At 45.4% G+C, this 21,660-nt stretch overlaps 4 protein-coding genes across 16 annotated transcripts; 3 read left to right on the forward strand and 1 right to left on the reverse strand.

Annotated features, from left to right (window-relative positions):
• The first annotated feature begins 1,781 nt into the window (after nt 1-1,781).
• Nucleotides 1,782-6,580, forward strand: LOC6525552 (protein bfr2). Of its 5 annotated transcripts, none has more exons than XM_039373721.2 (3): nt 1,782-2,271; nt 2,935-4,018; nt 4,392-6,580. In XM_039373721.2, exons 2-3 carry the CDS (start codon nt 3,220-3,222, stop codon nt 5,243-5,245), a joined length of 1,653 nt encoding a protein of 550 aa, XP_039229655.1. In that variant the 5' UTR covers nt 1,782-2,271; nt 2,935-3,219; the 3' UTR covers nt 5,246-6,580. The 5 variants fall into 5 exon arrangements, with proteins under 5 accessions (XP_039229655.1, XP_002101387.1, XP_039229682.1 ...); XM_002101351.4 differs by having other exon boundaries at nt 2,938-4,018; XM_039373748.2 differs by having other exon boundaries at nt 1,782-2,188.
• Nucleotides 6,581-6,878: 298 nt separating this feature from the next.
• LOC6525553 (alpha-(1,6)-fucosyltransferase) lies at nt 6,879-10,425 on the forward strand. The gene is made up of 4 exons (XM_002101352.4): nt 6,879-7,608; nt 8,013-8,562; nt 8,752-9,176; nt 9,241-10,425. Exons 1-4 carry the CDS (start codon nt 7,364-7,366, stop codon nt 9,878-9,880), a joined length of 1,860 nt encoding a protein of 619 aa, XP_002101388.1. The 5' UTR covers nt 6,879-7,363; the 3' UTR covers nt 9,881-10,425.
• Nucleotides 10,426-11,266: 841 nt separating this feature from the next.
• Nucleotides 11,267-12,286, forward strand: LOC6525554. The gene is made up of 2 exons (XM_002101353.4): nt 11,267-11,488; nt 11,564-12,286. Exons 1-2 carry the CDS (start codon nt 11,377-11,379, stop codon nt 11,797-11,799), a joined length of 348 nt encoding a protein of 115 aa, XP_002101389.1. The 5' UTR covers nt 11,267-11,376; the 3' UTR covers nt 11,800-12,286.
• LOC6525555 (phosphorylase b kinase gamma catalytic chain, skeletal muscle/heart isoform) lies at nt 12,033-21,441 on the reverse strand. 9 transcript variants are annotated; one of them, XM_039373436.2, is made up of 12 exons: nt 21,286-21,441; nt 20,570-20,738; nt 19,899-20,036; nt 19,185-19,363; nt 18,834-19,118; nt 18,680-18,770; nt 17,969-18,105; nt 17,813-17,910; nt 16,986-17,069; nt 15,234-15,794; nt 12,829-12,987; nt 12,033-12,762 (listed from the first exon to the last, which is right to left on the reverse strand). In XM_039373436.2, exons 3-12 carry the CDS (start codon nt 19,988-19,990, stop codon nt 12,628-12,630), a joined length of 1,821 nt encoding a protein of 606 aa, XP_039229370.1. In that variant the 5' UTR covers nt 19,991-20,036; nt 20,570-20,738; nt 21,286-21,441; the 3' UTR covers nt 12,033-12,627. The 9 variants fall into 9 exon arrangements, with proteins under 9 accessions (XP_039229370.1, XP_039229399.1, XP_039229475.1 ...); XM_039373465.2 differs by having other exon boundaries at nt 20,559-20,738; XM_039373541.2 differs by having other exon boundaries at nt 21,268-21,419.
• Between the last annotated feature and the right edge of the window lie 219 nt (nt 21,442-21,660).

Below are 21,660 nucleotides of genomic sequence, written 5' to 3' on the forward strand. Positions count from 1 at the left end.
GGGGGGTGTGCGAAAAAGTTGCTTGTATACCGAATGATTAATACATACAGCCGTGACATGGCAAAGAGAGAATACAAATCCAACCACTACGAATGCCGCTCTCCAGCGGGGATTTTAGAAAATTAATCATTATCACTTTTGAAATACACTCCGTTTTGCAATTCGAAAAACGGGTTTTGCAACAGGGAAAGCGGGAAAAAGCCGCAAAACAGATGGGCATCCGCATCGAGTATCGATGCGATATATCGCACGCATATCGCCGCGTCGCACATGCATCACTGCATGTGTGCGTTTGTGTGTGTGTGTGAGAGAGCAGCGGGGCAAAACGAGAAAAGGAAGCCATCTGCGTCTAGCCAATGTTTTGGTGCTCTACAAACTAGAATAGTCCGATTGCTTATTGAATAAATAAGATTTCGCTTAAACATCTTTGAAATTAATGCCATGCAAAGGGCTTATTTTTATAGTTTATCGAATTGTCAACTAAATCGCACTAAAGTACATATAAAACCATTAAACAGATTGATAATGTATAAGATAGGATTACCGCTGACTTAAATAGCGATAGTTCTCTTTGCAAGGGTATAATGAGCGAATGGCAGGCACAGAGAGGGCACAAACAGAAACAGCTAAATTGCAGCTGCTATGTTGTTCGTCGCTGAACGACGACGACAACGAATAGGGTAGAAACGGCCACAGCGAATGATGGCGGCAAAGGCAAACGAGCGATAGGTGAACTGAGGGGCGTACTTGCGGGGGGATCAAACTTGAGTCGACTGTTAAGTAGGGTTCTGTTTTTTAAATATCAAGTTGCCGCTCGACCGCTCTCTCAGCTTAGACATTGAGTAGCACACGTGTGTACTCGATTATGGAACCAGCAGCTGTTCTCGAATTAGTTAATGCTTGAAAGTTAAAACAATTTTATAATATTTTTGATATTTATATATATAAATATATATGTATGTGTATGTAAATATACATAACTACTTCTTGATCACTCGAATTCTTTCCGTACATTCTCCAGTTCTTCCTCGAACCGCCGATTAATTATGTACATTATTTAATATGTGCAAGTAGACAAATTATAACCACTTAACTGCATGTAAGGGCAACTTTTTAAGCAACGAGCAACATATGTATGCATGCATTTCTATCGCTGTTCGTGCTGAGCCATAAATAATTTCGCTTTACGCAAACAAGTCGGTAAAACTCAGCAAACCTGACGCACCCCCTCATGAATAATGGCACAACGACGCCGCTGCCGCTGGCAACTGGCACAACAAAAGCAGCGAACAAGCTGTTTACACTAGAATATCGCGAATTCTTAAATTATTACAGAACCCATTCCATTTTATTTTCCAACTAAGTACGGATTAAATTTAAGGTCCTGAAAATAGAAATACATATTTTTAAGTTAATTCCAGTGCAAGCTTGCTATTTGTAAAAACATAAAGCATGATTGCATTAGCTAAGCCGATAAGGGTAAAAATTGCTGAAATATAAATATTTTGTACTCGAAGTTTCTATAACTCAAACAAGACTTTCGGTAACTTGGAATTTGATCGACAAAGCCGCGTTTATGCCTCCGCTTTGAACAGGTTTTCGTGTAACGCATTTCGCATAAACGCAGCGGCAGAGACGATGGCAGAGCGGCGGCAGAGAGCACGGACGTCGCCGGCAAAATGGAACGCCGAGGGTGCCAGAGAGATACAGATACTTTCGGGCAGTGAGTGCGGGCGAGATAGAGCGACAACTCCTGTTCCCGGTTCGTCGTCGTTCGTCATTCCCATATTCGCTTCTCGTATTCCCATTCCCATTCGCATTCGCAATCCCAATTCCCAATTCTCGTCACACGAGTTAGCAGCACATCGCACAGCTGCAACGCTCAGCTCCGCTCCGATCCTTTTTCTTTTTTGTTGTGCTTTCTGTGGCGTGCTCATTTGGAGAACAGAGTTACCCCCTTTTCATTTGTCGGTTGTCAACGACGCCCCTGCAGGCAGAAAGCAGAAGCAGAGACTGAAACAGCAGAGGAAGAAGAAGAAGAAGCACAGCACGGGCACAGCACGAAGCACACAGCACAAGCACAGAGGCGAAGCGAAGCAAAGCAGAGGCAACACAGAAAAACAGCAAAGCATTGGAGTAGTTGTTTGGATGTGGACGGAAAGGAAGACTGGCGGCGACTAACTAAAAGGTATTTGTTGTTCACCCACTCATCTGTGTGCGTGCAGTGTGCTAGTGAAAAGCTGTTCTCAGCGTTTGCCAAAAAGACAAGAGGTACGAAAAAAGAACAAACAAACAACAACAACGAAAAAATAGTAGCATTCGTTTATTTAATGCTCGCGTTCGTATTTTTTCGAAAACCTAGATGAAAAAGAAATTTTCTGCTGCTGCTGCTGTTGCCTCAGTATATAAGTGTGTGTTTTAGTCGGTGTGTGTGTGTGTGGTGTGTGCGTGTTTTTGCCTGTGTATGAGCGGCCTCTCTCTTTGGGTGTGCGAGAGCGAGTGTGCTGGTTGTGTGTGCGTGTGTGTGTTTGTCCGTCCGTGTGCCTGTCAGTTTGCCTGTGTGAGTGCATGGCGGACTAAAAAGAACCCGACGACGGCACTGTAAAAATTCGATTTGTGTGTTGTGCACACGGCGGAGGAAGCGAGCAGATTTTTGGCAAATAGTGAGCGATTATCGGATTGAGTAAATACAACAAACAACAGAGACACAGCCGCAGCAGCAACAGCATTAACAGTAATCAATCGAAGTACCGCCCGATGCCACCGATCCCCCTTGCATATGTAATCGTAACTGTAAACCTAATTGTGTGCCTCTTTTCTTCTCTTTTCATCCACTCTCCTTTGCTTTGCTGCTTCTTCGTGCTCCCTCTCTCGCACTCGCTGTCTCTCACGTACTCTCTTCTTCCTTGCCGGGAACTCTCAACGCACGAATAGCAGTACATTGACAGGAGCAGCTCGGAACGGACAGGATAAAGCAGGAGATTAAACCGTCAGCAATAGATTGATTTGGCGTACATATAGTAGCTTACACCTAAGTAAATATATATATATTTATATATATATATATATATATATATATATATATAGCCAGTCAGCCAGCCGGGCACTTGCGGATCAGCCAACGTCCTGGGCCCCAAGAAGATAGATCCCACGATAAGGAGATACACCGATAGCACCAATCATTAGCAGGCGACAACGACAAATCCGCACCCGCAGAAGATGTCCAACGGCAAGGCGACGGTCTCGTTCTTCGAGAACGGGAGCACCACACAGTTCGAGTATTGCTACCAGCTCTATCCCCAGGTTCTTAAGCTAAAGGCTGAGAAGCGCTGCAAGAAGCCGCAGGAGCTGATCCGCTTGGATCAGTGGTATCAGAATGAATTGCCCAAATTGATAAAGGCACGCGGCAAGGATGCGCATATGGTATACGATGAACTCGTCCAGTCGATGAAATGGAAGCAGTCGCGCGGCAAATTCTATCCGCAGCTATCCTACCTGGTCAAGGTCAACACACCGCGCGCCGTCATCCAGGAGACGAAGAAGGCCTTCCGCAAGCTGCCCAATCTAGAGCAGGCGATCACAGCTTTATCGAACCTCAAGGGCGTCGGCACCACAATGGCCAGTGCACTGCTGGCGGCCGCCGCTCCCGATTCGGCACCATTCATGGCCGACGAGTGCCTGATGGCCATACCAGAGATCGAGGGCATCGATTACACCACCAAGGAGTACCTCAACTTCGTCAATCACATCCAGTCCACCGTGGAGCGCCTCAATGCGGAGGTGGGCGGGGATACGCCGCACTGGTCGCCGCATCGCGTGGAGCTGGCCCTCTGGTCTCACTATGTGGCCAACGATCTCAGTCCCGAGATGCTCGACGATATGCCGCCGCCGGGTTCCGGCGCCTCCGCCACTGGCACCGGTTCACTCAGCACAAACGGCAGCAGCAGCAAGGTGCTTGATGGCGACGATACCAACGACGGTGTGGGTGTTGATTTGGACGACGAAAGCCAGGGAGCAGGTAAGCAGTGAAAATGATCCGGCAGCTGCGGCTAGAGTTTTCACACGAGCAACACCAGACTCAAACGAGTAATCTTTTCCAGAAACCTTGTGTTAGGAAATGTCATGTCATGAAAAGTTATGTTATTAGTATTGCAGTAGTAGATGAATTATCAGTCAAATTTATAACATATTCGTTGAACGCATTTACGATTGAGAACATATCAGTTTAAGAGCAAGAATTGTAAAGTTAATAATGAGCAACTACAGTAAAATAGGTAATATCCGCACCGCAGATAGCAAACACAAGGTTTCTTTTTTCAATTATTCTGGTCGCAGTTCGTCGAGTTAACAAATTGTCCATTGATGCCTAACCCAATGCTTTCTATCCCCAGGCGGTCGCAACACTGCTACAGAATCGGAGACAGAGAACGAGAACACCAACCCGGCTGCTCTGACGCCTCTACAGTCGGGCGAAGCCAAGAACAACGCAGCTGCCGTAGGCGCCGCCCTGCAGGACGGTGACTCAAACTTTGTGTCGAACGATTCCACCTCCCAGGAGCCGATCATCGATGACAACGATGGCACCACACAGACAACGGCCACCACCTCCACAGAGGACGGCGAGCCCATAGCCCTGGGCATTGGCATCGGCATCGGCTTGGGTGGCACACCGCTCGCCTCGGACTCCGAAAGTAATCAGGAGGCGCCGCCCAAGACCAACAGCCTGACCATCCTGACTCCGACACAGCACTCGACCCAGAATCAGACGCAGGCGCCGAGCCAGCCCCACAAAACTAATAATTCGATCACCAACAACGGTCAGGCGGCTCCATCGGCAGAAGAGGAAGCGGTTACAGCAGAACCGCAGCCAGCCAGCAAAGCGACTGCAGCACCAGCCAATGGAAACGGAAACGGGAACGGCGTCCTGGGCGACGAGGATGAGGATGAGGCGGAGGACGAGGAGGAAGATGAGCTGGACGAGGAGGAGGATAATGAGGCGGAGCTAGAGGCTGACGAGAGCAATAGCAGCAACGGCATTGTGAGGGACAGTAAACTGCAGCAGCTGGCGGCGAAGAAGGTGGCGGATGCGGTTTCGCCGGTAGCGTCAGCGGGTGCAGATTCGGCGCCAGCTATTGGCCAGAAGCGTACGGCCCTGCACTGCGATATGGAGCTGAATAACACCGGCGGAGTTGGTGTGAGCGTGGGGGAGAAGTCACCGGAGCTAAAGAAACTGCGCAGCGAATGAGGCGGAGGTGAGGATACGAAATACGGATACGGATGCGGATCAGAAACGGGGATCGGTTCGGTTCGGTTCGGTTCGGCTCGTCTCGGCACGGTTCGGTTCGTTTCGCCGCGTATCTGGTGGAAAGACATATGTATGTAGTGCAGTTGAGTCGACATAGAGACATAGAGCAACATTACCTACACTTTACCACAACAACATTCAAGAAATTCTACTATTAAGCAACTAATTATACATACATATAATATATTATATATATATACAACATATAACGAGAAGCGAACACCCAACACACTCCACTCTCATACACAAAACACGACACCACACATACACACACAATCCGACATATAACATAAACATAACCGATCAGATCAGAGCGGAATATAAGATCCCGATCCAGAAGGCAGTAAGCAGTACCACAAACAACATTTCAATAGCATAGGAAGCGCGCCAAGATGAAGAATCTGAAGAATCCGATCAAGAATCCGAAGAACAAACAGCAGAAGCAGCAGCAGCAAATGGGAGTTCAGAATGCAGCGTTAACGTAATATAACTGAAACGAAAAGCAAATGCATACATGAATAGTAACTACAAAACAAGATCAGATGGAAATCGATATTTTTACACAGTCAAAAGGAACATTTAAATATAAAGAAATTTACAAATGCCGCAGTTGCCCACTACATACAAAAAACAAAAAAAAAAAATGAGAAAATAAAAAACGAAACAAAACAAAATGATTAAGATGGAAACAACAATAATTATAATAAAACAGAAACGTAATTTATATACATAGGTATTTAAATTTAATAATAAATCAAAACTTGTCGCATAAACCAAGCCCCACCACCACCTCCACCCCCTCGACCTACGACCCGCAGCTACTCGCGCTCTCTCTATCTCTCTCACTCAAAAAACACGCCGCACACACAATACACCCCCTTTTCACACACACACCAACCCACACACACACACACATAACACAAACACTCGGAAGAAAAAAAACAAAACAAAACTCATTTCAACACTAAGAAATTTTTGTGGTCGTAATTATAATAATATAATTTATATTTTATGTGTACAACTTTTTTTTTAACTTTACATATACTGAATTTTTTATAATTTATACGATAATCACTTTTCATTTGATTTCCACAAAAAAAAAAAAGAAGAAACAAAAGCATAAGAAGCCCGCATCTTGATTGCACCCGGCGCAGGTCGTCCGATCTCCGGGTGGTCTGGGTTGCCGGTAACGGGTGGTTCCCCCGCTATCCACGACCCATACAACTCGCAGATCGGTCGGAACTTTGAAAATAACAACACATCTGAAAATTATAATCATTTTTATTATTAGTAGCATAAGTCCAAATAAAATGTGAAATATTAAGAGAACACGGCATAAAACTGAAAACATCCACAAAGCATCTTCAATTGTTTTATCACTTCAATAGGTTTTTGTTTTTAATTTGACGTTTTGAATAAGCGTTACGTGTAGAGCCGTTGGAACTCGTTATCGTCATGGTCATCGACTTCTATCGATAAGTCGATAAGGTCGTCAATTGTTCGAAGATGGCAGCGCTTTTCTAGTCGTGGGTATATTTATATATATTTCGATTACTGCATATCGATAACATTGTGTGTTGACAACACAGCTCTAGTGCTAATCAAAAGAAAACACAGAACAGGACGGAAACATATAGAATAATTTCGCACCTAATTTGACTTTGCCACGACTACCTGGCCAGCCCGATCAGCGATATCCACTTGCGCCTCCTCCTCCAGTCAGAAATTTCATTCTGGAATTGATCGAACTGCATGCAACTCGCATTGCAGCGGGCCACCATACATCATATAGCACATATACAATATCTATAAATCAAAGCGGAACCCTATACCCGTCGACCATGTCATTGGACCGCCTTGGTCGCTGGCCGGATCGAAGTTAATTGGGACTATGTGCCGGAATTGAAACAGCTCCGCATCAAAGTCCACATAGAGCGCATTCCCAAGTCCGCCCCCCCCCCGTTCGGTGCCCCGTTCCTTGATCCCCTGGCTGATCGATTGTGGTCCCGGCGAGCGGTGGGCTGTATCCATAGGAGGAGGAGCAGTGGAAACGCCGCCATGCTGCTGGTGCGTCAGCTATTCGGGGCTTCGGCCAACTCGTGGGCCCGTGCCCTTATCATATTCGTCCTGGCCTGGATCGGATTGGTCTACGTGTTTGTGGTCAAGCTGACCAATACACAGGGGCAGCAGGCGGCCGGGGAGAGTGAGCTGAACGCCCGCCGCATCTCACAGGCGCTTCAGATGCTGGAGCACACACGTCAGCGCAACGAGGAGCTTAAACAGCTCATCGACGAGCTGATGAGGTAGGTGGCTGACACAGCTGGCTGGAGCTGGGCATACAGCCGGGGGCAACAGAATATCATTGTTCGCAATTCCCTGCATTGAAATCCCGTTTTAGTTTTGCTAAATAATTGTTTTCTGGGCTCTGAAGCACTTGTATAAAGTTTTAAATGCCGCAACAGCTGTGATATCAAAGAGATTAACATCAATCAATAACCAGTTCGCGTTTTATATGGAAATAAAGGAACTTCATCCGTAGTTCTACCATGTATAGTTACCTGAAACATTGTAGCATTGCCAGGTACACTGTTGCGATCATCATTTTTTCTGATTTGTTAGCGGCGTGGCTAATTATGCATGGCACGTAGGCGGAATTACATGCGATAAGCTGCTTTGCTAACCTGAACCCCCATCTCTTTGTTTTCAGTGACCAACTGGACAAGCAGAGCGCACTGAAACTGGTGCAGAGGCTGGAGAACGATGCGCTGAATCCAAAGCTAGCGCCCGAGGTCGGCGGCCCGGAACCAGAATCCATGTTCGAGTCGGCGCCCGCTGATCTGCGCGGTTGGAATAATGTGGCCGAGGGAGCGCCCAATGATCTGGAGGCAGGTGTCAACGATCATGGCGAGTTTGAGCCCAGCCTGGAGTACGAGTTCACGCGCCGACGCATCCAGACAAACATTGCTGAGATCTGGAACTTCTTCAGCAGCGAACTGGGCAAAGTGCGCAAAGCAGTGACCGCCGGCCATGCGAGTGCCGATCTGGAGGAGTCCATCAACCAGGTGCTGCTGCAGGGCGCCGAGCACAAGCGTTCTCTGCTGAGCGATATGGAGCGAATGCGTCAGTCCGATGGCTACGAAGCCTGGCGGCACAAGGAGGCGCGCGAACTTAGCGATTTGGTACAGCGGCGACTGCACCACCTACAGAATCCCAGTGACTGTCAGAATGCGCGCAAGCTGGTCTGCAAGCTCAACAAGGTGCGGTATATAGATTTCCTTCTATTTCTCGAGCTAATCTTTCCGTTACCATAAACCCAATTCACTAGAAAATGGTTTCCTTGGCTTATACCAACAAGGAAATCATTTAATCTGCTTGTTATTAGTTCTATAGTTAACTATTTATAACTGCATGCACATGTTTTGATCGACGACTTTATCTAATTCCAGGGTTGTGGCTACGGCTGCCAACTGCACCATGTGGTGTATTGCTTTATAGTGGCCTATGCCACCGAGCGGACGCTCATCTTGAAATCCCGCGGATGGCGGTATCACAAGGGCGGCTGGGAGGAGGTCTTTCAGCCGGTGTCCAACAGCTGCCATGATGCGGGCACAGCCAACACATACAATTGGCCGGGCAAGCCGAACACCCAGGTGCTGGTGTTGCCCATCATTGACTCGCTGATGCCGAGACCGCCGTACCTGCCGCTCGCCGTTCCCGAGGATCTGGCGCCGAGACTCAAGCGTCTGCATGGAGACCCCATCGTTTGGTGGGTGGGTCAGTTCCTTAAGTATTTGCTTCGACCGCAACCAACGACGCGGGATTTCCTTACCGCTGGCATGCGGAATTTGGGATGGGAGCGTCCCATCGTTGGGTAAGTGCACCAAGACTTATTGTTCTCCTGAAGAAATGAAATATTTGTTGTTTTTTTGTTACAGCGTTCATGTCCGTCGCACGGACAAAGTGGGCACAGAGGCGGCCTGCCACAGTGTGGAGGAGTACATGACCTATGTGGAGGACTACTACCGCACACTGGAGGTGAATGGCAGCACTGTGGCTCGCCGCATTTTCCTCGCGTCGGATGATGCTCAGGTTATTGAAGAGGCTCGCAGGAAGTATCCACAGTACCAGATCATTGGTGATCCGGAGGTGGCGCGCATGGCGTCCGTTTCCACACGATACACGGATACGGCCCTGAACGGGATCATTCTGGACATCCACCTGCTCTCCATGTCCGATCATCTGGTGTGCACTTTCTCGTCGCAGGTGTGTCGCGTGGCCTACGAGATAATGCAGACGATGTATCCGGATGCAGCGCATCGGTTCAAGTCGCTGGACGACATATACTACTACGGAGGTCAGAATGCGCACAATCGTCGCGTCGTTATCGCCCACAAGCCACGCACGCACGAGGATCTACAGTTGCGTGTTGGTGACCTAGTCTCAGTGGCTGGTAACCATTGGGATGGCAACTCCAAGGGCAAGAACACCCGCACCAATCAGGGCGGTCTATTCCCCTCGTTCAAGGTGGAGGAGAAGGTGGACACCGCCAAGCTGCCGCTCTATGCGGGCATTTAGTTCGCTGCTCACAGCACTCCTTTCTCGGCCATGTTGTTGATTGATCTGTAAATCTTATCTGCCGCATTCCACCTGGAATTTCCATGGTGCAGTTCGCATCGGCTCGTATCAGCATCACCAGAATCTATCGAATGTCCAGAATCTCAAATGAAATCTCGCTCTTTCTGTACTTGTCACTTGTCCATCAATACTTTGTGACTTTTTCATTCTTGTTCTCGTTTACGAACTTTTACGCTCTGATAGCGATTCCAATTCTGAATCTTATTTTAATTCTGCATTTGTACAAGTCTTTTAATAAAATGTAAGCCGAAAGCCGAAGAAATTATGTTGACAAGAATATACATAAATATATTTATATATATATATAAATAAATTATATATAGAAGTGCATGTAGTTTCACTAAGCGCAATATAGTCTATCACCTGTAAAATAGTTGAATAAAAAAAAAAAAACAAAGAAAACACAAAGGACGCAAAACAAAACTAAATCTGATAAATTCAAGCGTCAAAGTAAAAGAAATAAATAGAAATGTTTTAAAAAGAAACAATTGTCTATTGTCTTTTTTTCGATCCGAGCTTGTTGTTAACATTTCGCATTTTGTTGTTCGTTTAAGCCATTACACCAATTACATTGGCCTGTGGGTTGAAAGGCTTTTCAACCTGAGAATGAGAATGAGAATGATACTACCGATCATTCATCAATATTATATATCCAACGAGTATTGAGGGACCAGTTTGTTATGATGGCTTTGCGGCGGTTCAAGAACCCCGTGGCGCCGGTGAAAGTGCAAATTGAAGATGCGTGCCCTCGGGATGATGAGTCAAGTGGCGGTAAACCCGCTGCAGCTCCACTGCGCAAACCCGCAGGAATTCCAAAACACCAAAACAAGAAAATTCCCCACAAAACCCAAAAATCAAAAAAATAAAAGGTGGCAAACCAAAACGGGTGCCGAAAATCCAAAAAAAAAAAATGAGAAACGTGATAAGCTTCCACAGCGTCGATTAAAAAAATAATAAAAAAAGAATAATAACAATAAACATATATGTGTGTGTGTGTGCTTGTGCATAAATAAATGAAAGGCGTCACTGTGTGCGTGGGCAATTGTAATTAAGTACTCAATGAACCGCAGGGAAGTGAAAAAAAAAACGATTACAAATATTGAGAAAAAAAACGAAATGAAAAAAGCAGCCAAACAGGCAGCTAAACCGGCAGCCGGGGAATCGGAAAAAGGAGCTCCGTTCGTTGGACAAGGTCAAGTCGGTGTCGTCGATGTCGTCGGCAGCTGGAGCGGAGCGGATAAGCCGCCTCATTCCGGGGGCTTTGGCTTTCGGTTTTCGCCTTCTGATAACCGACGCCCCCGGGCTGCGTATATAACATTGCCACTGGCAACCAAACAGCAGCACTTGCGCACCAGCATCCCAGTTGATAACATCGCTCGATCCAGAGTTCCACCAGAGATTACCAGTGATCCAGTCCAGCCAGTGTATCAAGCAGAATGTCGCACTTTACCTCCGCCGTTGCCGCACTCCTCCTCCTCAGCCTGCTCGTCATCCTTGGCGGCCAAGGTGCCCAGGCGGCCGTTGCCAAAGTCAAGCTGAGCAATTCAGGTGAGCTGGTGCCCACATCGGGGATCCAACGTACTTCTATGCCATGTAATAACCTTATGCTTCATCCGCTTGCAGCGCATCCCGGCAAGTGTGTGCTGGACACGAACACGATCCTGTCGCCGGGACAGACGGGACTGGCGCCGAATCTGCAGTGTGTGAGGGCCGAGTGCCATGCGGATGGCGTGGTGACCTTCAAGACCTGTGATGCAGTTGCTCCGCCGCCCGGCTGCAAGCAGCGCGACTTTGTGAACATCAATCGCGATTTCCCCGAGTGCTGCGAGCGCAAATACAATTGCGAGAAGCACATCTAAAGCTAATTAATTCAATCCTACAATTGCTCACCTTTGCAATGGTATTGTTTTTAACCTCGATCCTCGATTTATTTGTTTGTTCTTTTTTTTTTTTTATTTATTGTGTATACTACAACATAACAATTAAAATGTAAACGCTTAGCAATACAATTAAATAATTTAATAGAATCATTAACAGAAAATACATATGCATGTACGCTTGCTTGTGTGGGCTTAGTTGGGTTTTTGGAGGATGGAGGATGGAGGATGGTGAGACCAGGTTTGGATCTACCTAGCTACCTATCTCATCTATATCCGATATCCACTATCCAATATCCAATATCCAATATCCGATTCGGCTCGTTCTGGCGTCGGGTTATATGGTACACCACCACTGGGCATGGTTATGATATATGGCCCGATTCGACGCTACACTACTAACTGATTACACTAGATGGCTGGCGCATAAGACATAATAAAATGAAATACAATTTTTAAAAAAAAAAAAGGTATTTAAACAAAATCACAAGGACGAAGAAGGCAGAGAGGTAATGTTACTAGTTGGCTCTCCGTCCAGAACGAGGCGAATCCGAATGGTTAGATTGCATCCTTTTTGGTGTGTCTCTATCTCTTTCTTCCATTGCAATTGCAATTTCCTGTTTTTCATAGTAACTTTTGCTAATTCGTTTCTTGGTTGCTTGCTTGCTAGAGCTTGGGTTTCGCTTATTTTTTCTGCTGTTTTGCTGTGAGTGTGGGTGTTCTTTGTGGGTGTTTTTTGTGTGTGTGTGTGTGTTTTTTTTGTGTGTGCTTATGTAGCTCAGCGACCACGCCCCGCCGCCCGACCGCCTCCTATCGGCTGAGATTGTTGATGTAGAGCGCGTGCAGCTCGGTGCGCGGAGTATTCTCGAAGAGGGCGGCCCGATTCTGGCCCTCGCCCTTCTTAACCCAATGTCCGTAGACACGGAAGGCACAGCCATCGATGACCTGCAAGAAAGTAGAATGAGTACATATATTCCAGATCGCTTTATCGCGATTAGAGTTAACACTCACCTTGCGCAGAACCTTGACGCGATACGGATCCCGGATGGCCTCCTCAACGTGAAGCGGCTCGGCGGTGAAGCGCAGGCGCCGTATCCGGATGACGGCCCGTATCACGAGTATGGCGAATTGGAACTTTTTGCGCGCGTTGAAGCGACTCTGTTTGCGCAGCTAAACGTGAGAGAGAGAGGACAAATGGGATACGGATTAAACCAACTGGATACACGGCATTGCGGCATTGATCTCTTTTTTCTTTTGGCTTCGTGTTTGGGTTAGAGGTGCACACGCCATGGGTTAAATCAGCGGGGTGGGTTAAAGGTTAAAGGGTGTTAGGTTACGTTTTCGGTTAGTTCGTCTCGTGGTTAGCAATTGGATTATAGCCTAATGGTTAATGGTTAACTCCTCGGACAAACGAAGAAGAACAATACGGATCGGGAACAGCGATAGCTTTCGAGTGTTTTGGTCCCAGTGTTAGTCCACATTTGGGTGTTATTCTTAGTGGAGTAAGTACAACATTTGGTTCAGTGTTTCGATGGATGAGCGTTAGTGGATTCGAGTTGGCATTAGTTACATTCATTGTCGAGTGTTTAGATGGGTTAAGCAGACGCAGTAAACAGAGGACAACGAAGCCATCACCGAAAGCCATTAGCCAAAGGTCATGGGTCATGGGTCAGGGGTCGGATGTCAGAGGTTAGGGCATTGGGTTAGCGGGGTAAATTACAGTGAGAGAAACATATTTTGAGGTGAACCACAACATTGACGCTATTTACGTATTACCATTCAACATATATGTATATATATATATATTCACATGTGTGGCATTATGCAAATCGAACGAATATACATACATAGACGATTTGAGTGTGTTTTAGGTGTGCGGAGTGGGCGTGGTTGTATGGATAAAATACTATGTATATGCAAATCTATCTCACTTTGACTTGGTTTACTCACAAGGGAGTCTCCACAACACCGACTTATAGACACACATCTTATAAGGGCGTTGAGACTCTGACAATATAGAGAACATGACACACAAACAAAACGTGTTTAACATCATCAACAGAGGAGAAATTAAACAAAATAATTTGTCAGTGAATCGATTTTGGCGTTATTTCATAATTGATAATTGATTATAAATGGGCAAGTATATGCACACAAAACGAATATTAAATCCGAATATATTAGCCAAATAAAGCTGTAGAAACCATAGACTTTTGATTAGAAATTTAGCAGAAATGGTTAATAACGATCGAAAAGCGCCATAGTTTTTACTTTGCGTGTATATACACAATGGGGGTTGTTAATGGGGGGATTAATCATAATTAAGACTAACATGCTAGTTAGCTTATCAAACTATCCTGACTTCCTCCACAAGACACAGAGACAAATGAGAGACACCGAGAGGATAAGTGATCTATGTATATACGATCTATAGATAGTATATATATACTATGTATTTACTATAGACTAACGCTACACAGAGGTATAAACTGCGGAAGCAAGTCAACTACTACATACAGTTCTTGTAAATATCATCCAGTTCACCCGAGAGATATGTACTAGAGAAAGGTGCATATAATACAAACATAGTGTTTACTCGCTATGATATGACTAAGTGTCAGCTATAAGAAAATACAATAATAGTAATAGAAATAGTAATAGTATAATGCAGAGGTAGAGGTACTTTCAAAATCTTATGCTAAATAGTAGACGGTTGGTAGTAGATGGTTGGGTTTTTGGATAGAAAGCAGCGGCTGATCGATCGATCGGTAGATATTAACATACGATCCATCGAAGGATCGAACATCATTTAGAAAGAGACAGCCAAACGATGTGCTGCGCGTGTGGATGAGTGGGAGTGAGAGGGGTGATGGGTGAATGATGATACTTTGGAGGTGAAAATCGAGTGCAGCTTGTCTCTGATGATTTATGGAGTGGAGTGGACTGATTCGAATCAACTAAAAGCACTAGAAATTAATCGGTAATAGTACGTGTGGCAACTAAATATTAGGCATAACCCACGCGGCTGTCAAAAAACGTTAGCAAAAACGAAAAATTCCATACAAAACTGACTGATAAAGTGATTTGACTTAAATAGTGATCAAAAGTTGATTTCATTATTAAGATACTTTTAAATTTACAGCAAGTAGAAATCAAACAACGGAAAGTTTAAACAAAAATGAACACAAGTTCTCATTTAAATAAAAAAAAGGGGAACAAAATATATGTAAATTATAAAAATTTAAAGAGAAAATTCAATAAACTCAGGCAAACTCGATTGGAAATGTGGGGCACACTCGTCCAGGTCTGTGGTATGCAATTTAACGTTTCCCTAGCGATTCCTGCCACCGCCCGTTGGGCCATTCGTGAATGGGTAAGGAGTAAGCGAGATCAAAGAGTATTAATGGAAAACCTGCCTGCACTGTAGGAGGTGCATACACCGATTGCTTGCCATCGCCACCGGTCTGCAATTGTGGATGTTGCAACTGCAACTGCACCGGCATCGGCATCGGCACCGGCAGTTGCGTCGTCTGTTGCTGCTGCTGATACTGCTGCTGCTGCTGCGTCTGATGCTGTTGCGGCTGCTGCTGATAGTAGACCGTCGCCGTGAGCGTTTTGTGTGAGGAGGCGGATGCCAAGGAGCTAGATGCCATTGCCGAGTTCGTGGCGGCGTTGGCGTTGCTGTTGGCATTGCTGGCGTAGGTGGAGGCGTTGGATGACATGGCATGGGCATGGCAGGTGGCGGATGCACTGGCAGCTGCATCGTCCAGCGGCCCATCCCGCATTCGATTCGACGAGTAGGAGCTCTGTGGCGCACAGTACAGATAATTGGGGGCGCCACTGCCACTGCCACCGCCACTGCAACTGTTTAGCTGCCCAAAGCGGTATGATGACGCCTCTGTATTGAACAGGTACCTGCTGCTCGAGTGGGCGGCCGCGATGGGCGGGGCCGTGTGCCGGCGGTCACCCATTAACACCTGATCCCGTCGACACCGCGAGTGGCAAACAAAAAACCGAGGACGAAGGCGGAGGCGGAGGAAGGATGAGATTGGTGGGCAGGAGGGTGGTCAGAGGTAGCAGCAGCAGAGTGGGCGCGGAAGAAATTAAAATTGGTATATCAGTCATGGGGATTAAATCAAAAGTTGGGGTGCATCAGGGCGTTCTTATACGTATAATACCTAAAGTGAACTCAACTTACAGTCTAGATACATCCTAGTGGCCTAATATACCTTCGCTTTTCATACTTATATGCACCTTCATTCAATGCCTTTGAATTTTACTCTATTCTATTATTTTACTTTGTGAATTTTTCAAGATTTTCAAGGTACTATCCTTAAATCTCACTGCCTTTTTCTCCTTCTTCTCGCTGACTAAAATGGTTAATGCACGCTTGCATGCAGTGACTCAAAATAGGGATTGGGGTTTTTCCTTGGAGGTTGGGATAAGGGAAACCCTGCTGGATTTGTTGATTGGTTGGCATGCAGACACAGTTATTAACTTAACAGATTATGATTCAAATGGCGAGCGCTGAGCTGCAGACGTGTGTTATCGTTTTTAGTTATCGGGGCAATCGGTTGATTTGTACAAAAAAACACACAAAATCGACAACAACATCGAACACAACAAGAAATGGGATTAGAGGAGGGTTTTTTTTTTGTTATCATCATGGGGCATCGATCAGTCGACAAGCAAATCAAATCAGATGCAAACAAAAACGAAGCAGATCAGGTACGTTTTTAGTTTTAGTTGTCGTTTCATTTCGTTTCGTTTATCGCTGAATATTGTCGAATAAAAGTTATTATGCTTGGCACAGATGACCTGAACGGTATTTAAGTAAGTAAATGTGTATAGTATACAATTGATATGCACTATGATGTACAGTTTAGCTGGGTTATATTAGATCGGCACAGAACGAAACAGAACAGAATGCAACGGAACACAGACACGAATGCTGGGCCGGCAGGTTTTGCATACATATATGGTCATGAGTTGGGTCTGCCGGCCCGATTGTTTGATTATCGGTATTATCGTTATTATCGGGATCATCGTTATTACAGCGATTGCGATTGCGATTACGATTACGGCTCCGATATTAAATGGACACGGAGACACACAGCACAGAGAGATTAAAAGAGAGAGCTTGGGTTAGTCCGGGAACGGTTCGTTACCAGTGCGATCTCAGTGATGCGACTCATTCGTCGGGACTTGGTCGACAGGCTGCGCTTGAGGCCATCAATGTTTTGCTCGAACAGCTATCGATAGTAGTGGTGTGTGTTCGTTATCGTTCGTTTGGGTTCGTTTAAAATTAATTGGATTCGATTTGATATATAGTTTATATGTAAGGAAAAGAAGAGAGAAAATGTTTGGTATAATAAGTAGTAATCATAAAAATAAAAAGTTAACAAAACGCGAAGTGCTGCTTAAGAGGGCCCGAAGGGTTTCTTTCATTTTTGTTTTTTGTGACGGAGGGATCCAAACTAATGACAGATCTGGTCAGGCCATATATCTGACAATTGGACTAAACTACGGGTGGTTAGGCTGCTACCCTAACCGAATCATAAATCATAATCGTAATTTTTAGGAGGTAACAGTAAGAAGAAGCAGTTAATAGGCTGTTGTGAGTGGTTTGTGAGTCACAGGTGTGTTCTTTCCATCAGAGTGTGTGTTCTTAGGTGTACATTGTGTTTTTAGGAACATTTGCAGGGCCAGGTGTTTGGTTGGGTGGGTTGGTTGTGTAGAAGATCCCCTCCACAGGTTAAGCCCATCAACTAGAGATCTAGTATCTATGTACATGAACAGGAACCCGGAAAACTATATAGACTGCTGCCCGAACACAAAAGGCGACTCGAAGGCGGACCTCATTCTTGGCGACTAATTGAACTAATTTAACTGATTTTCCTCTTGTACAGGTGTTTGTTGTAGTAGTGGTGGTGGTGGTGGTGGTGGTTGTGTTGGTAATTGGAGCCCGGCGGCTGCCAACAATTCCGGCACTTACCATTTGGTTGAAGAATGGATGTCTTAATACTTCCTTGACGGTGATACGTTGCGCGGGATCAACGACTAGACATTTGCGTATCAGATCCTTGGGATCCTCTGCAATCAATCGAGATAAATGAGCATACGTTTGGCATGTGTATAGCATTGGACCAACCTGAAATATCAGCCCACTCCGGCGAGGTGAAGCTGTACTTGCCCTCCATGATATTCCGCAGCATGACCATCTGCTTGCGGTGCCAGAAAGGTGGACAACCGACGAGCAGCGTGAACATAATCACGCCACAGGCCCATCTGCAAAACAACAAAAAGAAATCGAAATCGAAAAAGAAATGGGTAAAAGGTGTCAATTTTTCCTATTTTAAATTTCTGCTGAAACCAAGTAACGTAGATATCAGTGGGAAACGTTCAAGAACCGAAAAATACAAAAAGCCCTGCGTTTTGCTGAACCAATAAAAAAATAGACGTCGGCATCGGAACTACTCAGATTTCAGATTATTATTCAGCCTTTCTGCTTGTGTGACTCATTTATTAAAATGCACACCTAAAGATCAAAACAAATCGCCTGACGCGAATAACACTAGTAAAAGCAATGTATAAACAACTATCAGCAAATTTGCGTATATAAAAAAAAAGAAGTGGGAAATGGGTCTAATATCGATGGGAGCATTTAGACTTTTCTTTTATATTTATGTAAGCAAAAAAGTTAATAATAACACTTGTTATTACCATAAGCAATTTGGTAATTCGAGCAGAAAATTCGTATTACAATATATCTGATACTTTTCGTGCTTAAATTACTTCTTCGAATTACTCGAGCCAAAAAAGGTGTCATGTATTAATAAATGGCTAGCTTGTTCGTTCTTACATGTCCACTTCCTGCGAATAGCCGGGGGATCCTTCGAACATGTTGCACTTGAGCGTTTCGGGCGCCAAATATCCCGGCGTTCCGCACAGATCTAATGGGCGGAAAGTATATAGTTAAGCTTAGCAAAGAAAGATAGAAACTAGATAATAGTTACCTGTAAGTTTCTCGCCCTCTTGCAGCTGCCTGGCGAAGCCAAAGTCCGTGATCTTTACGTTGTGGTTCTCGTCCAGCAAGATGTTCTCGGGCTTCAGATCCCGATGGACAATGTTCTTGGCGTGTATATACTCGACGCCCTCGAAGATCTGTCGCATAATGGTGCGCGTCTTCTTCTCGGAGAGCGTCACCACAGAGGTCAGATAGTCGAAGAGCTCGCCTTTCGGACACAGCTCGAACACGAGGAAAACAAATGCATCTGACTCAAACACATCCTGCAGATCAACTGTGCACGACAATGTAGATGGTTAGTGGTGTTATTGTGTACATGTGAGTGCTATGTGTAACTAACTTATGTAGGGATGTCCCATAACCTGGCGCAGTATTGAGATTTCTTGTCTGGTTGCCTCCAGCATGTGATATGGATTCGTCTCGCCCGCCTCTGTGGTGGCACCCAAGTCGATTATCTTGGCGGCGAACTCCTTGCCCGTCTCCTTTTCGATGCATCGCCTCACGGTCGAACTGATGCCCCTGTAAGACAAACATGGGATGTATATAAACAATTCTGCTTCTGCTGCACTTGACATTGCTATGATCGGGAATTTATCTAATCTCTAATCACTAGAATTGTAATATGTAATTAGCCCTTGTTTTCGCTTAGTCTCCTGCTATTTGCCTAGCAAATTGTGATCTTTGGTGAGGCTTGAGTGGGCGGAGAAGTGGACGGCAGACAGGCGCCGCTTGAAAAGCAGCCCATGCCATTGCTCCATGCAAAGAGTGGAAGGTTCATGAGGCTGACTCACTAGCACCATTTAGCCAAACTGCATTAGTGCAGACCTAGCAGTAAGAATTTGGGATGTTTTGGATGTTGTAGTGATTTCTGATGATCAATAGTTCTATGATCTAAAGGATTTTTAAGTGGCAGAAATAACTAAGCCATGAATATCAAATAATTTAAGTGAAAATAGAGAGGAACATATTTGAATAGTTAAGTTCTAATGATTTTTTAAGGATTAGATAAGGGGTTTGAGGTGCCGCCAAATGTCTAACGATTATTGATTCTCACCTGCCCAGAATCTCCTTGGGCTCGTATTTGGCATAGAAGCCCTTGGCCGCATCCTTGTCGGGCAGCAGGTCATCCTCCTCGTCCTTGGCCATTAGATCTAGTGAAATCTTGCCGGCTGCCGAAACGGCAGGTTGGAATCTGTTTAGCGGGCGAGTGGGAAAGCAATTGGTTAGTGAAGGATTACATGATAATGACAGTGATCATGATCGCAATCAAGATCAGTTAGTTACTCTGTCGGGCTGCCTGCTAATGAAGATGATGGTGATGGGATGCGGTGGCGGTAGCGGTGGTAGCGGTGGTGGCGGCGGACACGGACGCGGAGGAGGAGGAGTAGGAGGGGGCGGTGATTTCTGGTGGTGTTCTGTTGATGAGGTTGATGCGATCGTTTAAGGCGTTGCTATTTTTATAACGACAATGTGGAAACGAACGGACGTGCGACACGAGTGGAATCTCTGTCTCGGTGACTGCGACTGAGACTGCGACTCTCCGACTTTGCCGACTTTGGGACTTTGCCGACAATCAGACTTGCCGACAGTCGACTTTCCGACTCTGCCGACTTTCGTTCTTTTCTTTTCGTTTCTTCAGTCGCTTCAGTTCGTAACGTAACGTTTCAGTTCGTTTCGTTTCAGTTTAGTTCAGTTCGGTTCAGTTTGGTCTTTCCTTTTAATTACCAAGCCTCTGCTAACTGCGCTGCCGACTGCGCTGCTCCGATTTTCGATTCCCGGATTCGGATTCGATTGAAAGTGGGATCCTCTCCTGTCGCTCTCCCTCTCTGTTGCTCTCTATTGCTCTCTCGCTCAGCTGTTGGCGGCTGATTTAATTAATAACGACGAATGCCAACTGCAAAAGCACAAATCGATTTGAATAACAGGCAAAAATTAAATCAAAAATAATAGAATTAAAATTTATTATTACACAAGTGTGTGTGCGTGTGTGTCTGTTGTGAATGATTACACAACTACAACGCTTTGTTTTGTTTGCATTTCAAAAGGGTGCATTATCATTGCTGCTGCTGCTTTTACTGTTGTTGTTGTTTAGCCTCCTTATCACTGATACTGTTTCTCTGCTTCTTACTGCTGTTGCTGATTTCTTGCAGTTGTTTTGCTTGCACGCACACACACACACACACACAGGCTCGCATGCAGCGACTATGTGCAGCAGGTTTCTGTTCCTTTTGTTTTTGTTTTTGCTCTGCTCTCGTTTCTCCCATCCTCCTTTGCAATCACACACACTCGCGTACACAGACGCCGCACAGCACACATATACACACACACACACGCACCATCGTGGACATCCAACTAAGCGGGTACATTTCAATGTCAACTAAGGTTAAAAGTAGTACGCTTTTTGGCGGAGTTGGCGCACGCACCGCCAGTGAAACACATACACGTGTGGCCGCTCGGCTCTCTAATCGCTGGCAACGACGTCTCGTGCATAACTCCACGCCAAATATATATTTATCGGATTAAATTGCAAATGCAACAATAAAACCCTGTATTTTTGACACAATCACAAAACTGGAGGTGGCACTAGCCTCGATACCAACGCGATACTATCGAGTATTCACGAAAACCGACGACATCGATAGCTTGTCGATAGCCTATCGATTATGTATTGTTAGCAAAGACACACTCCTGACCAGGGGTGCAATTAGCAAAGACACCCTCTCTCCCTTAGCGAAGACTTACACCTGTTAGCAAAGACACGGTAGCAAATACTTGCTCCCTGCTAAAAGCAACTTTAAATTTAAAAAATACGTTTT

The sequence above is a fragment of the Drosophila yakuba genome, chromosome X (genome assembly GCF_016746365.2).
Source record: "Drosophila yakuba strain Tai18E2 chromosome X, Prin_Dyak_Tai18E2_2.1, whole genome shotgun sequence".
NCBI lineage: Eukaryota > Metazoa > Arthropoda > Insecta > Diptera > Drosophilidae > Drosophila > Drosophila yakuba.

Excerpts from the sequence above, each read along its gene's own strand:
- LOC6525555 (XM_039373436.2), bottom strand. The coding sequence starts at position 19,990 with ATGGCCAAGGACGAGGAGGATGACCTGCTGCCCGACAAGGATGCGGCC. Across the intron at positions 17,911-17,968 it reads GGAGTGGGCTGATATTTCAG|AGGATCCCAAGGATCTGATA; the intron begins GTTGGTCCAATG and ends GATTGATTGCAG. Across the intron at positions 17,070-17,812 it reads ATCCATTCTTCAACCAAATG|CTGTTCGAGCAAAACATTGA; the intron begins GTAAGTGCCGGA and ends TACTATCGATAG.
- LOC6525552 (XM_039373721.2), top strand. The coding sequence starts at position 3,220 with ATGTCCAACGGCAAGGCGACGGTCTCGTTCTTCGAGAACGGGAGCACC. Across the intron at positions 4,019-4,391 it reads CGACGAAAGCCAGGGAGCAG|GCGGTCGCAACACTGCTACA; the intron begins GTAAGCAGTGAA and ends TTCTATCCCCAG.
- LOC6525553 (XM_002101352.4), top strand. The coding sequence starts at position 7,364 with ATGCTGCTGGTGCGTCAGCTATTCGGGGCTTCGGCCAACTCGTGGGCC. Across the intron at positions 8,563-8,751 it reads TGGTCTGCAAGCTCAACAAG|GGTTGTGGCTACGGCTGCCA; the intron begins GTGCGGTATATA and ends ATCTAATTCCAG. Across the intron at positions 9,177-9,240 it reads TGGGAGCGTCCCATCGTTGG|CGTTCATGTCCGTCGCACGG; the intron begins GTAAGTGCACCA and ends TTTTTGTTACAG.
- LOC6525554 (XM_002101353.4), top strand. The coding sequence starts at position 11,377 with ATGTCGCACTTTACCTCCGCCGTTGCCGCACTCCTCCTCCTCAGCCTG. Across the intron at positions 11,489-11,563 it reads AGTCAAGCTGAGCAATTCAG|CGCATCCCGGCAAGTGTGTG; the intron begins GTGAGCTGGTGC and ends ATCCGCTTGCAG.